The 17,221-nt window shown below is 30.1% G+C and overlaps 1 protein-coding gene across 1 annotated transcript in view; it reads left to right on the top strand.

The window, feature by feature from the left end:
- The first annotated feature begins 592 nt into the window (after positions 1-592).
- mtg (mind the gap) overlaps positions 593-17,221 on the top strand; it is a 350,491-nt gene continuing 333,862 nt past the window's right edge. Inside the window, exon 1 of the mRNA XM_075370917.1 lies at positions 593-649. Within this exon, the coding sequence (XP_075227032.1) occupies positions 601-649 (49 nt within the window). The 5' untranslated portion in view covers positions 593-600. The remainder of the gene's footprint in view (positions 650-17,221) is intronic.

Below are 17,221 nucleotides of genomic sequence, written 5' to 3'. Positions count from 1 at the left end.
TTATTTTAACCTATTTATTAACAGAGATTAACTTATTTTAGTTATCTTTTATTTGATATATTCTATCTGGGTGGGAGAGTATTTTTTAAAAAAATATTCTGCATATGTTGAAATTAGTTTCACTAATTTGGTTTTGTCACAGTTTTGTTTAATGACAGTATGAATTTTCGTATTTAATTATCACTACAACATAACGTTATTTCATAAATAAAAAATCTTAATCTATTTGTAAATAATAATTAAAGTTACTTAATTAATAATCCTTAGCAACAGAGAAGTTAAATTGCATTATAGCACTATTCTATACTATGTCAAATGTAGTATCATTTAATAACTCCAGATTTTATTTCACGGGTGTAACAGGAACTAAAGGACGTTCCTAATCGGGTCGTGTTAGTCGAAGGTCACACTAGATACCGTTAGTATCGCTTCTCTTCACTTGCTATTTTGATCAGACACAAGAAGTTTAAGAGTAAAATATATGTTTTTCTTTCTCTAACAGTAGGTTCGGTTAGTAGTCAGTAGGTCAACAGGCGATCGGCGGCGTTTAGTCTTGATTCGTCAGTAGTGACTGTGCTGTGGTAGTGTTAACTGTCAGATATGAGGTTATATTTTGTAGCAGCAGCAACAACGCTGTTACTGATATTTGGTGAGTTCATCTAATTCATTTTTAATTGTAGATTTCTGTAAGCGATTGGTTTTTTTTTTAATACATCGCATCCTTTCATTAATAATAATTAAATTTATTTCTAAGATATAATTTACCTATTAAAAGTTAATATATTACATTATAAGATTCTAGTAATTAAAAAAATTCTTTAAAAACATTGCAAAAACATATTCAGCGTTCATTGATGAAAATAACAAAAATTATAAATTTGTGATAGAAATGAAATATTCTAATATTTCTACTTTGCATTCTTTATTTTACATTTTATGTTACTTTATATGTTAACGTCCTTTCGAACAAATAAATTGATTTAAACAATTTAAATCAATCGGGACGCTACACCATAATATGAGATTACTGAAAATTAGACTTTAGTACATGTCATTTTAGATATCATCAATCAGTGTAAATAACATGTAGCTTACATACTTCAATAAAAAAAAAAACACATAAACAAAAAAATACATTAAAGTTGGTTATTCTTGTATTACCAGTATTGTGTTACAAATACATTTTCAATAATCTTTTTTTCAAAAAGGGTCTCTTATATCTGTTATTATATCTTATAAGTACATGTTTACTCTAAACATACTTACTAGCATTTTATATACATCACCCGAACGTTTAGTTATTTTTATGGAAATCTCATGGGAATTACTTCTTTTTTTTTAATAATAAATTTGTTTTGAAAAGAAACCCTTCTGAATAGAATTAAGTGATAAATTAAATCATTTCGTTGTTTTCTTAAAAGATAAATCTTCTTTTTACTTTGCCGGCGAATATAATTAGAATTTAAATTAAACGGGAAAATATCGGTTTTTTTTTTTGTGCAAATCTTTACGTTTTAGGGTCTAACCAGTTCATCTAGACCAGAAAAACATTTATATGCAAGCGCGCAAATATGTACGTATGTGTATTGCACTGTTTTTGGTCTTACATCTCAGGACTTGCAGAACGTTTTTTTTTTTCAAATTTATCTCAAATATTTTTATATAAGGGACATTGATCAAATTGTTTTTAAATTCGTTTAGGGGATGGGGGATATGGGGAAAACCGATTAAGATTTTCTTCAGGTGGATTTTAGAGAAAACTTCATTAATGAAAATTTGTTACCTACAATGCATACATAATCCTAAAAAAAATTTTTAAATTAATTCCCACCTCTTAAAATTGAAATATGTTTTTTTGTCCTTTGCTCTATTTTCCTTAGGTTTAAATACTTAAAAAAATTTTTCTAACGTTTGTACTTCGTATATGAAATGTGTACAATTTTTAAAAATTACAGACCCTGGACCTAAAATGCGTAAATTTTTTTTCTTTAGCCTTTATTGAAGGGGTTCAATTTAGATAAAACTTTACGTAAACAAATTTATGAAGCGTAACCTATATATGAATATTTTTAGAAAAATTTTCTTAAAATTTATTTCCCAGTTCTCTAAAAAACATATATATAATTTTTGTTTTTTTGAGTCTAATCATTTTAATATTTATTATTAATGGCCGGAAAAGTCATGCAATACTTTGCCTGTTATTTTTTAATTTAAATAGATAAATATTTTATTCAAGTCATAATGTAACTGTGTACTATATCGCTTACGTCAGGAATTGTAAGTAAATGTATTATTACAAGGAAAAGAATAATAAATATTCTAGCATTTCCGTGGAACTATCAAGGGAAACCATTGAAAAAATTTAATTAAATTATCATTACAAAGTAAAGAAAGTAGTCAATAAAAGGCGCATTGGCTACAGTATGATATTCGTGTATAAAAATAATTTTTGTATGAAATAATTATGATCCATTGGTAAGACACTTGTGGTGGTGTGATAACGTATCAAAATCACACTGCAAGGTCCCAAGTTCGATTCATTGTTAGGCATAACATTTTCATACGCTACCAAAATTTTCATTCTATATTCCCACGCACAAGTTTGAAGAGAAAAAAATAACCGTTTTGCGTAATTTCCGAGTAAATATTTAAGTACCCATTCGAAAAACATAGAAGAAATTCAGATTTATTTAATTGTAAGCAGTGAAACATAGTTTACTTATGAAAATGGCTATTCCAATAATAACAAGCAACCTGTTCTAGATTTACTAAGGAAAATAAAGAATCCATGAAACCGGTTGACATCAAAGCCCTCCGAAATTCAAGTAACGTTTGCTCTGTAAGTAATATCGTCACTTTGTTAGTTTATCATAGGATCTAGTTAGATAGTAATTTTCGTTACACACGAATAAAGTTTGACTAGTGTCGTTTATACAAAGAACTATCAAATGAATAAAACTTTCTGTAAAAGGAAATAATAGAATTTTAAATAAATTGGAAAGAGATCTTTTAAATCATTATGTAATTTGTTAAAAATCGAAACTGAAAGTAAAATGCACCTCTTTCCCTTAAAAATATGATAAAAAGATTCTGTTCTTGTAGGATGAAATATTATGTTTTTTATGTGAAAGTAATTCTGTTATCTGTTATCAACTAGCAAATATTATTATTTTTTTTAGGAATAAATAATTAAATATTTTACGTTTAAAGAAAAAATACTACTTTGTCGATGAGATTTTAAATGATTACTTATTAGATAAATATGATAATTTCATTTATTTTGCTAAATACTCAAATACTTATAAATTAACGATTTATTTTATTCTTTTTTTTGGCTTATACAAAAAAGATTATACATGGAAATATGAAATGGAAATTTTTATGGTATGAAAAATGCCTTGCCTGACTGGAATTCGAAACAGAAATCTACCATTCATCCACGGTTTTTTTTTTTTAAATTCTATTCGGATTTTATTTATTACCTTTGCATTTTTGTTTCCTTAATAATAATATCTTTATAAGTATGGAATATAATCATACCTCTTTTGCATTTATTTCTATTACTGGCGGCAGGGCGTATCTATGTCACGCCTTGGCAGCTAGGCCCTCCGGCCGGATTGACCTGGTGGGCGGCGTCTCGGAATGGGATTATTTGGTGTCCAAAACTGATTACCTCTTATGTAAAATTATTTTTTTTTGAATGATGAAAATTGATATAACGAAAGTTAAATTAGAAATTAATACTAACGAATCGGGATTTTCCGCTAGTGATCGGTGCATTCCGGTGCTATGCTAAGTGGGACGCTCACACAGACACATACAAATGTCGTTTAGTAGAATAGGATATTTTATGTTTTGTAATCCTGTTCTGATCGAGGTGATCACACAATAAAAATACATTAATTGTTTATTGTATCATGGTACAAGATGATCGATCCGTCCAGAGAATACTTCAAAAGTCTTTCAGGCGAATAGATCCCGTTTACAATTCTTTGGGATATCGGGCACTTTTACTTTCCCGTCTTGCTAGCTCTATAGCATAATTATAGCTGTAAAAGAAAAAAATATTGTAATCGGTCCAATTTGAGCATTTGCGGTTTTCACCGGATCTTGACGCTTTCACACCTAAGGAATACTAAATCCGGTTGAAACTTTACCGAATTTTAATGTTCTTGTGTACGTATGTTCAGTTTTGGCCTTTAAATCACGAGAACTATTTTTTACTTTATATCTCCAGAACTATTGGACCGATTTTGACCAAACTTTGTCAGATTACTTCTACGTATGGGGAATTGATGCCATTAAATTTTCAACTTAAAAAGTCTAGGAGGTGCGGCTTTAGAGCAAGGTCACCATCAGTATCTCGAGATTTGGCCTAATTAAGGTCATATTTTTCTTAGGCGCATTTGTTAACAATTAAAAAACAACAATATCTGAAAAAAAATCTTTTCCAAAATCGTACCTTCATCTCAAAACTTTTTGGAAACCACTGCTGTGTTGTGAAGTCACATGTGAGCGGTAGAATTAAATAAATGAAAAATATTTAAAGTGTAAAAAGGTAAATCGGTCTGGCTGGGTCTCGTACTCGATCGTCCGGTTAACTCGGTACCTGGTGTGTTAAGCCTAGGTGCTACACCAATCTGTCGACAGTACAAGCGAATTTGTTCCTTGTAAGTTGTGAAATTACGTCACACCCGCACGAATTAAATACGGTATGCGTGCGCGCTGTAGTTTGAATTAAATAAACAGAAAAATTTTATAATTAAATAAAATTATAAATATTTTAAATTAAGTTGTTTGAGTAAGCCGTGCTTCAGAAAATAACCACTTTCGCGGAACGCGCTTTAGCTGCGTTCTGGGAAAATCCTATAACTGTGTTCTCAGCTTTTTTTATCCACGATGAAATGGATTAGCCACCGGGCTGGTCTAGTGGTTAATTCGTCATCGCAAATCAGCTGAAGTCGAGAGTTCGAAGGTTCAAATCCTAGTAAAGGTACTTTTATACGGATATGAATATTAGATCATAGATACCGGTGCTGTTTGGTGGTTGGGTTTCAATTAACCATACATCTCAGGAATGGTCGACATGAGACTATACAAGACTACACTTCATTTACATTCATACATCCTCATTCAATCTCTGAAGTAGTACCTTACGATGGTTCGGAGGCTAAACAGAAAAAAATGAGAGAGAAGGGTGGAGACGAATTCGATAGGATCATTATATTACCGATTAACAATTTTCTATCGATTAGTATTTACTAAAAAATACTGTTCGGGTCTTATTTCGAAAGCGTACATATTCCTTAATTTTCATTTTCTGAATTACTAATATCGTTATGTAAGTTACTTATGAATTAATTAAAAATTACAATATTTAATTGGTAATGTTTATTTTATCTATCGTTGTAGTAATTATATTTCTACCTGTCTTATCTTATCATAGTTATATCGCTGGATATGTAGTAATCGATGCAGTCAATTATTTCAATCATATACTGCGTGTTGTCCATTGCGCTTGTAACTATTCCTTATTTTTAACCGATAAATATGTTTGATAACTTAGTCCGTGAGGTGTGCAATAAACTGTACATGTTCATTTTTTACAATCAAAGGGATTTTACATTATCCTAGTTTTACGTTCAGAATCATGAAACGTCTCTTTCGTTAAGCGATAGAGAAGATAAATGTATGCAAAGCCGAGTTGTCACAATTCTGCTCGTTTAAGAAGCCGTACGTGGCTGCAATCCAGCAAACTGAAAATGGAACTTGTTTATATCCTGTGCCACATGGATTAGGGAATAGAACACTTCTAACTTTTTAACGAAGAATTTGATACGGGTAGTACCGCCGTAACCGACTGTAATTTTTTTAACGAGCGGATATATTTCTCCGTAACCATATAATAGGCGGGAATGGTCTGAACGTGAAAATAGACGAATCTCTTTTTACAAGGCGAAAATACAATAAGGGGACGATTTACCCTCAGCAATGGGTTTTTGCGGGAATTTTCAGAGAAACAAACGAATGTTTCGTATATGGGTTTCCCAATCGTACGAAAAAAACGTCACTACGTGTTATAAAAGAGTTTATTAAACCTGGGACGAACATAGTCCCTGAGTTTTGGCGGAGTTACGAAAATTTATTATAACTAGCACACCATGTTACAATTTTACATATCAAACTGTTAACTTTCGAAATCCAATTACCATACAAATACAGTGGAAAGTTAACGGGGAACAGAAAAAGACGGAATCGCAAGGAGTGGGTACATCGAGATCTACGCTAGACTACTATTTATGCGAATTCAAATGGCGTCAACGTAATATTGACGGGGACAACCGTTCGATCAAATTTTGCAGGGTATTGCCTTGTTTTGGCATCTATAACAAATAAATTTAATAAGACATTTTTTATTATTATAATAGCAATTTAGGAAATTTGTCCGCTTTCTAAATAAAGACCAATTATTTTTCCTTTAAAAATTAAAGAATCACCCGAGGATAAGTTTAAGCTTCTTGGAGGAACGACTTCACCTATTTCTGAAGAAACGTTTTTAGGATTTTAAAAAGGAATATTCTTAAAATTTTGTGAATCTTTTGAAACTATATAACTTATTTTTGCCATTTCTGATCTGATGTATTTGACTAGGCACTGGTACATTATTAACAGTTCGTGGTGTGGAAACATTACATGAGGATCTAAACAAGTATCGATTTTTGAAATTAAAAACAAATTACAAATTCCATATGAAATATTTAAAAAAAGTGAATTTTTACTGGAATTACAATGAATTTATAATAATAATAATAATTAAACAGTATAAATATTTTTGCACGAATCGTTCTTTTTAATTTAATAAGGCAGTGCATATTTTGTATTCCCTGTTGAAGATATGCTTTATAATTAAATATTTATTTATGTTAATTGAGTTGGGAAGATCAAATTAAATAACTAAAACTAAAAATAAAAAAATATTACGTAAAAATAGAGAGGTTTGGAATGGGTTGATACTGATTGGTTAATTAAAAGTATTTATCTCGCAATAAATTCATCGATCAATTTCAATTATATAATGTGAATTTAAACAAAATTGTAGAAAATAATAAAGAATAATAATATTTTTATATTATTATCAAATAAATCGTAAATATTATTAATAAATATTAATATTAGTAAATATTAATAAATCGTAGTATATATTATTAAGCGAATAAATCATAATAAAAGCTTAAAAATAAAAACTAAAACATTTAAAAGCTCGTAAAATAAAAACAATATTAGTGGCAGTAACAGATGATTTATTTTTATTATTATTTTTACTTTCGCGGCGAATATCTAATATAACTATTAAAGGGGAAAGTAAGGTGGTTGTGTCAAAAATGGAGTATCAGGTTTTTTGGCAAAACTTTACGTTTAAGGGTACAACTAAATCATCTAGAGTCTAGACTAAAGAAATACATGTATGTGCGTACGTAGGTAGGTACGTTTGTGTATCACACTACTTTTGGCCCTATATCTCAGAATTGACCAAACTGATTTTCTTCAAATTTGGCTGAAATATTTTTATGCATGAAGCATTGATCATAATTCGTTAAAGGAATGGCGGGATGTCGTGATTTTCTTCATAGTCACTTAAGAAAAAGCTTTACTTGGGAAAATTTGTTACGTACATTTTATATATAAATAATCCAAAAACATTTTTTTTTTCAAAAAATTAACCTCCGCCTCTTAAAACTGAAATTTCTTTTTTTTGTTGTATCTCTAATCGGTTTTAATATTTTTTTTTATTTTTTTGTATTTTATAATCATATATAGAGCTATTAAAAATTGTAATTTTATTCCAAAATTATAAACTCCGGACCTTTAAGAAAGAATTTTCTGAAAATTTTTAAATTTTGTTTTGCCCTTTAGTGGAGGGGGTGTTAGATTTAGAGAAAAATTTACAAAGGTAAATTTAATCTGTACATAACATTGTAGAAACATTTTTCTTAAAATAATCTGTTTTCTGTTTTTTTTTCGCTTTAACTCTTAAAGCGAAAATGTTTTTCGCTTTAAGAGTTAAAGCATCTTAATTCATTCTTTTAACTCTTAATTTTTATTTAAAAAAAAAAAAAAATTATCTTATTTTTCTTTGTCAAGGGAAACTAAAAATTTAGGTAGTTTTGGCTCCTTTAATATACTCCGTACCCAAAATAAGAAGCAATTTTTTCATTACTGTGATAAAAGTTATACTTATATTTTTTAAATATTTTTAAACAATTTTTATAGTTTTTTAAGGATCACGTCTTTATAAAATTTTTTTTTACTAAATGTCCCCGCAGAATAAAGGAGAGCCCCTAAAATCAAACCTTTTTTATTTGAAATTTGAAAATTTTAATCATTATAATCAATAAAAAAAAAAAAGACGTTTTGGCTTCGCCGGAAAGGTTTTGCAACGAAAAAGCTGTGCAAGATATTGTATGACTTGACCTGCGTTAGCTTAGCTGGCTTTAGCCGTGAAAGTCATAAGCCATCGGGTTGGTATAGTGGTTAACGCTTCTTCCCAAATCAGCTGATTTGGAAAGTCGAGAGTTACAGCGTTCAAGTCCTAGTAAAGCCAGTTATTTTTACACGGATTTGAATACTAGATCGTGGATACCGGTGTTCTTTGGTGGTTGGGTTTCAATTAGCCACACATCTCAGGAATGGTCGAACTGAGAATGTACAAGACTACACTTCATTTACACTCATACATATCCATCCTCATTCATCCTCTGAAGAATTATCTAAACGGTAGTTACCGGAGGCTAAACAGGAAAAAGAGAGCCGTGAAAGTCATGCAATACTTGAAGCTTTTTTTTGTCAAAAAAAAAAACTTAAGAAATACGGTGCTAAAAAGTTTTCTGTTTTTATTTAGAGGTAAAATAGAAAAAGTTAATTTTTATTTTTTCATTATATGAATTAAAAGAAATATGTCAGAATAATTCGTACCTGTGATTGAAAACGTAGGAGAAACTTTTATTGGAAGTTTTTTTACTGGATATGAAAGAATGAGTAATTAAAGAAATTTTATTTTTCTTATTCATGATGTATCAATTGCCATATTGAAACTGGAAAACGGAAAAAAAAACGAGAAAAGAAAGCACGGCGTATAAAACTTTAAGGAATGTATGAAACATTGATATTATATTACAGAGAAAAAAGATGAAACACGAAGTTTCCTAATGAATAATTTTTTTATATTTCCAATAAGTTTGCGTCTAATAAATTGAAAGTAATTTTAAAAGCAAACATTTTTATTATAGTTTAAAGATAATTTTTTTTTAACAGGTTTTTCAAATTAAGCCTTCTTATTCTTAACGCATATTAAAAAACAGTTCTCTAATTTTATACTGATGTAGAAATGGAAACTTTTGTATTTATAACTTGTACAATTATTTATTCCAAAACGTTTCATAACCAACTTTTTTCTGTAGCTTATGAGAATAAAAATAAAATGAAATAAATATTTTTATGAAAATACGAATAATTTTTTCAAAAGAAAAAAAAAATACTAATTTAATTTTTTTTTGTTCATTAGAAAAATATTTTTAAATTTACCTTGAAATGAGATAAATTTATACTATTGTATAAACTTTAATTCGAATAAACTTAACCAGTGAAATTTTATTTAACTATCACGAACAGTTTTAAATAGACAAAAAGTTATTTTTTATACAAATTTTAATGTACGCATAGATACAAATTTTATACAAATTTTAATATATGCATAGATAAATTACTGGTTGTTTCTTTTAAAACGCAATCTAAGTTAAATATTTTTTAGGAAAGTTAACACAATAATTTCGAATGAAGAGGTTGGCAACACTACCTATTATTGTTTTAGAAGCAGCTGATATAATTTTCTATTTAGTTTTTGTGAGAAAATAGTTATTTTTGGTTGCCGGCTTCCGTAGCGCGATTGGTAGCGTCTCGGACTTTCATCCGGAGGTCCTGGGTTCGAATCCCGGTTAGACATGGCATTTTCACATACGCTACCAATCATTTATCTCATTCTCTGAAGCAATACCTATCGGTGGTCCCGGGAAGTTATTTTTTGGTTGTTATCTGTGTTTTTTATCAAGTAGAAATTGTTTTGAACACGGTTTTATTGTGGAAAATGATTTAACTACTAAATCTTTTGTTTTGTGCCAAGAAGCTTTTCAATTGCAGTTCCCGGGTAAGATTGTATTAATAAAACTTCAATTTATCGTTTCATAAAGAAATATAGAGGGGTTGGTTCTGTTTGCAATCAGAGACATAGCCGGAAACTTTCAGTAATTAATGACGAAACATTGGAAGATGTTTTCTTTTTAAATTCACCTAATAAATCATTACGAAAACTTGCGCAACAAAAAGGAATATCTCTGTATAGTGCCTTAAAAGCTACCCGGCCACTTATCTCAAAGCCATACCGAATTCATGAATTATAGCGGCCGGCGTATTGCTGTACACATAGGCTGACGGCTGGCTTACCGCGATATTTACTATTCTGAAAATATCTAATATACTCTGACAGTGTACTGCATACTATGAAAGTATACGGAGCTATACGAGATGCTTTCTTAAAGGAATGACTATCTAACTGTTCCACCCGTCCTATCAAGCTATCTCTCTTGCACGCAATGTGCACAGCTATTCGCCGTCCGCTATACACCTGGTCGATTACGCTGCTAGGCTCCACTACTGTCAACGGTTTAATCAGTTAGGTCTGGAGAGGGTTAAAGTATTGGAGAATATATATGTTTTACGGATGAGGCTTGGTTTCATTTGAGTGGTTACGTTAATAGTCGGAACGATCGCTAATGAAGCTCCAACAATTCTTCCAGCAATCCATTCACGACCTCTACACCCACAGAAAATTGGTGTGTGGTGTGCAATTTCCAGGCGAAGAATAATTGACCCTATATTCTTTGAAAACACTGTTAATGCAGACCTCTACCAAGAAATTATAATGCAGTTTATTACAATTTCAGAATTAAATGAGAGAGATTTGTGGTTTGAACAAGTTGGGGCCACATGTGGCACGGCAAGAACAATGGACCTTTTGAGAAATTTCTTTGGTGAAGGAGTAATCCACTAGCCTACGGCCAGCTAGGTCACATGATCTTTCTCCTGCAAATATTTTTCTCTGCGGGATATCTAAAAGTTTGTTTATTCAAAAATAATTCACATACCATTGAAGAGCTGAAAGCCAACATAACTCAAGGATTATGAGAAAATGGAAGGGGTACACTTCGAAAGGTTGCACGGAATATGAAAAATAGGTAAAGGCTTGCATTGACGAAAATGGTGGACACTTTCGATGTTACATAAAAAATATGTGCTGTGGACACTACATGACTTCTTGTACGCCTGTTAAATTATATGTACACATTTTTTTTTTTAAATGAAAAGTACATAAAGTTTTATTTCATTAATAACTTTTGATATTTTTTCATATTTCTTCTTTTTTTTATTGTTTTTTAATATTATTATTTATCGTAAATTTTTTTACAATCAGAGGTTAATAATTAATTATTAATAAATCAGTATATCTAAATAAAAAAAAAAAGTTAAAATAAAGGAGATGAAGTCTGATTCCAACCGATGTGCCTTCCTCTTCTAAGATCCAAATATTTCATTAATTAAAATTTCTTTGCTATGACTCTGGAACCAATGAAAATAAGTACCACTTATGATACACCGTTAAAAGGATCTTAAAGAGTGCTTATTACAGCAGTTAAGAAAAAAATCAAAAATCCAATTTGTTTTGGATTTAGGGCTTTTTTTTGGACATTTTTGGTTCAGTCGAATGCAATCAAAAAGTGAGGTGATAACTAGATGTTACAACAGTTCTAAATCTAAAATTTCAACATCATACGGCTAATCGCTTTTGAGTTGCGAGATACATACGTAAGTACGTACAGACATCACGCCGAAACTATCCAAATGGATTCAGAGATGGTCAAAATGGATATTTCCGTTGAAATCTGAAAACCGAAATTTTTTGTGATCGGAGGTAAAGATTGTTCTCAAAATTGTTTTTCGCAAGTAATTGTAATATGTATAATTAATCGCATTAAATGTAGCATGTTATTATTATTCTTGCGCTTTAAAACAAACACTCTGTATTTATAGTAAATTTTTATGTCTAAATAGCTGATAATTTCTGTAAAATAAAAATGTATATGCGCTGTATTTTTCCAAGTTGCAAGAATATCGCAAATTTTTATATGAAAGTTATTTTTTTATATTTTTCAATTAGTAAAATAGGAAAAAGTTATTAATTTGTTAAAATTAAAAAAAAATATGTGCGTTTCATAACAAAAGCTATTATTAAATTAAATCCACTTTTTCTATTATAATTATTTTCATACAACTAAATGCTATTTTATTTTTTTATGTTGGTAACTGTGAAATAATATAACTGGTATTAACGTTATGTTGGTAGGCCGGTTTTGCACTGTGAGTAGATTTACGTTATTTCTAAGGAAAGAGAAATTTAGTAGACTTGCGCCTAGTACGGGTCATGTATATTTTTATGTATCATATACTATATGGTATATACTTATGGTATATCGTAATTTATTAATACAGTCACTGCTTGAACAGGTTTAATTTGGTTTCTTATAATTATGACTTTATTTTACTTTAATAATAACTTTGCTGAAATTACACACACTCGCGCGCGCGCGCATACACACATATGTGTGTGTATATATATATATATATTTTAACATCGAGGAACAATATGTTAATCATGAAATTAATCTATATTAGGAATTGTAACATAATTAAAGACAAAAATATGCAGTTCTAAGGTCAAATCCTAGTAAAGGCAGCTACTTTTATATGGATTTGAATCCACTAGATCGTGGATACCGGTGTTCTTTGATGGTTGGGTTTCAATTAACCACATCTCAGGAATGGTCGACCTGAGACTGTACAAGAGTATACTTCAGTTACATTCATACATATCATCCTCATTCATCCTCTGAAGTAATACCTTAGAAAAAGAAAAAAATACCTTAACAGAAAAAGAAAAAAAAGAACAAAAAATTCATTAAAAAATTAATTAATTTAAACTATTATTAAAATAATATTTTTTGGATATAATGTAATTAAATTAAACTAAATTGGAATGTAAATTAAACTATGTGGAAACAGATTTAGGATGAATATAAAATAAAAAAATTGATGTGGACACCACATGACTTCTTGTACACCTATTAAATTACATACACACATTTTTTGGTGCACTTCGTTTAAGATTATTTAATTTGAAAGTAAGATACGTTTCTCTAATTCTTTAATAAAGTGGACAGTTGCACAATTGCTGAAATATTAGTTTTTATTAACGTCAAATATTTACACAATTATTAATTTAACAATTTTACATGAAACATTAGGATAGAGTAAAAGTCCCTTTATTACTCGTATTACCAGATCAAAAAATGTTAAAACCAAAGAAAGAATAAAAAGGAAGAAAATGTTGCAAACAAAGAAAGAATAAAAAAATTAAGAGAAAATGATAAATATAAAGAGGAAGAAAACGTTAAGACCAAGGAAAGAATAAATGATTAAGAGAGATGATGAATATAGAAAGAAAATTTTAAAACTAGAAATGTGTACACAAATTAAAATCAGTAGAATTATATCAAACCAAAGTGCGATTAAATGATCGGCAACAAAAAATAAATAAACGAAATGATGATCGACTATTGTCCGACAATATCAGAGGAGTGATGAACAAAAACATAATCAAATTTAGCAATTTATTAAAGATTGGGCTTGCATGCTTCATGTTCTTGTGATGTCTATTTTTCAGACACTCTGTAGATAAATTTATTGTAGATAAAATTAAACAGAAATTCCAGAATAGTTAAATAAAATTAAAGAGAAATTAAAATAGAAAATCCAAAAGTAATACGATTATAAATTATAATTTTCAATTAATATTAAATAATCAATATTTCACCAAATCTATTACATATACACATATGTAATAATACCTATTGCATTAAATATTTAAATATTAGGTATTAATGAAATAATAATACCTATTAAATTACATATGATTTTTTTCAAAATTTTTTATGTTATTATTGAATTTTAATTATTGTAAAATTTTATTCTACAGTCACGAGTTAATAATTAATAATAAATCAATATATTTAAATTAAAAAAAAAAAATTAAAAATATATTAAAAAAAAGTTAAAAAGAAGAGAAGAAGTCGGATTCGAACCGATGTGTCTTTCCTTGTAAAGTTCAAATATTTCATTAATTAAAATTTTATTTGGCTATAACTCTGGAACCAATGAAAATAAGTACCACTTATGATATATTGTAGGGAAAATCTCTCAATGAGACCATATTATGCAGTTAAGGAAAAGTCCAAAATCCAAATTTTTGGGGATTTTGGGTTTAAGCCCAAAATCCCAAAACCAGTAGACCAGTAGTTAACTATTGGTTAAAATAACTACTGGTTCTACTGGTTAAAATAACGAAAAAAGTTCATATAAACATTGGTCTACAAACGCTTGGTTTTCGAGTTATTTTCTTGTTGACTTGATGATATCACCACATAAGCTTGAAGCTTGAGTGCGTGGGATATGGAAATAGAATTTTGTAGCGTATGAAAAATACCATGCCTGACCAAGATTCGAACCCGGGACCTCCGGATGAATGGCCGAGAGCTACCACCCCGCCACGGTCAGTTATTATTCTTATTCTAATTAAAAGGAGCTTTGCTGTAATTTTTGGGACCCAAATTAAGGAGTAAAGTTGGTGTTTTCTTATGTAATTTGAGCTGAGAAATAGGATAAAACAGGTCCTAGAATTACAACTCCAGTGGTTTTTAAGGTATCCGACATAGAACACAGAATTAGATGTCGAAAAACAAGTTTTTTTAGTTTTAAATGATTAATAAATTCAGGAGAATTAGTAAAAAAAACTTGTAGAGAATTTAATTCTGAGAAAATTAATGAAAATACAGGTAATAAAAAGTAATTAAAAACTTTTAAAAATTGGTTTTTATTGAAGCAAAACAGATGAAAAATAGATAGAAAATCGTATTATTCTTTCCGTATCTAATAAACATTCTTCGGTATATCAGCATTTACGAACGAAAGGTTCATTTCCAACGAGTTTTGTTTTTAATTAAATGCCAACTAAATCATGGTGTTGATGAACATCGTGTGATTCAGCATATTCAGCGTAGGTTAGGCACTAGTACAAGGCGAATTTCACGTTGAACTGGTTTATAAAAAAAAAAGTTTGGCGCATCCTACAAAATAGACGAAAAATAAACAGAAAATCGTATTATTCTGTGCCGAATAAACATTATACTTATAGCAAAACAAACAAAAAAATCCATGAAATGATAAATGATAACAGAATAAAAAATCTCAGTTACAGTGATTGTTCAAAATTCCCTCCTTCAAAATGTACACAGCACTCTGCCCGACGTAAAATATTTTCGGTGGCTTTCCGTATCATCTCAGGATAGTTTCATATAAATTTAATAGCATTTCGTTTTTTAATGAGTAACTCTTCTTCATTTTGTTGGTATATTACCGTTTTCATACGGTCTCAAGTGAAGTAATCAAATGGCGTTAAGTCGAAAAGAAAGCGTTTCCAGACCTATATTTATATGAACGTTTTATACGAACACCATACCTATATTTATATTTTATATGAACATCAGTAGAACATGTACTGAAAGTTTCTCCGTTTCTTCGTGGGACACTCTGTATAAACATCACGTCAATAAATTAAAATTTTTATGTTTAAGCTGATTGGAGATACGTGCAATAATTAATTATATTAGTTCTCTCCATTTCTTTTTAAATAATAATCATAAAATTACTACTTTAGCACCCATAAGTCACACTTTACACCAATAATTAACCATTAGATTAAAATTCTATTAAACAGTAGAATTAGTGAGCACCGACTCTGAATTGTAATTCTTATGTTTAAAATATTTGGGGAAGGGATGGTTTTTTTACAATTTTTTATTTCTTAAGTATTAATTGTATCGAAAATACAATAAATAAGTAAAAAAAAATTTACCACTGTTATTCATTACATTTTATTCATAATACATTTTTAATCGAAATTTATTTCCAGCCCCGTTGGTGTTTTTTGCAAAAAAAAAATGAATTGAATCCTTCCTTCGTTGAGACACAACTAAATCTCAAGTTTCTATTTCAACCGTTTCTGAGTTATTAAGCGAAATGAAAATATACCTCCCCCCACAAACAAACACACACACACACACACACACACACACACACACACACACACACACACACATAAAAATAAATTTTAATTTGTTAGCATATTTTTCCAGATCTCCTGATTCAGCAAAAAAATTCTCCTGATTGAGGAGACCAGATTTCATTATCTCTTGAATCAGAAAATATGAGGCTCGGCTGATAAATTTTGCACATATATGCGTAGCATGGTAATGAAAAGAGATATTGGAATGAATAAAAGTACAATACCTTAGCTGCAAAATGCAGTATTGTTTTTCAATATAATCCCTATTTACACTGATATACTTTTCCTAACGTGTGACAAGTTTTTGCGTTCCGTCACTGAAAAATTCTGGCGATCTTTCTCGGATCCAAGTGGCCACAGCCTCCTTCACCTCATTGTCCGTGGTGTAATGATTACCTTTGAGATCCCTTTTGTGATGAGGGAAGAAGTGGAAGTCGCATGGTGCCAAATCCGGCGATTATGGCGGATGCGGAATAGGTTAACAACAGAGGGTTTGCGCGGTACCCATCGTGCACAGATTTTACGGTAACCCAATTTGCTCGATAATATGGCCTACTCATTCGTTAGGTATGCCTAACTGAATAGCGATGCGTTGCTGGGTGATTCGTTGGTCACTTTGAAGCAAATCATCCACCTCCTCTCGTCAGTCACGGAAACTGGTCACTGCGCACTGTTTTAATCGTGTTGACATGTTGGCCGTACTCGAGTTCATTTTAACTGCTACTGGAAATAAACTGGTAAACGGATTTCAACGCATTATCGCAGGTTTGTAGAGAGGATTTTACCTATCATCTGCTGCCGCGCCCAACTCGACAGTACCTTTCGACTCCATGTATCACGCACGCTAGTATGCAAAATTTTATCAGACGAGCCTCGTATATAAAACTCTCAATGGATCATTTTTAACATGATAACAATACTTTCTTTCTACGA

This window comes from Lycorma delicatula, chromosome 7, assembly GCF_047948215.1.
Source record: "Lycorma delicatula isolate Av1 chromosome 7, ASM4794821v1, whole genome shotgun sequence".
Lineage (NCBI taxonomy): Eukaryota > Metazoa > Arthropoda > Insecta > Hemiptera > Fulgoridae > Lycorma > Lycorma delicatula.
The sequence above is the reverse complement of the archived record's forward strand: the minus strand, read 5'-3'. Positions and strand labels throughout refer to the sequence as shown.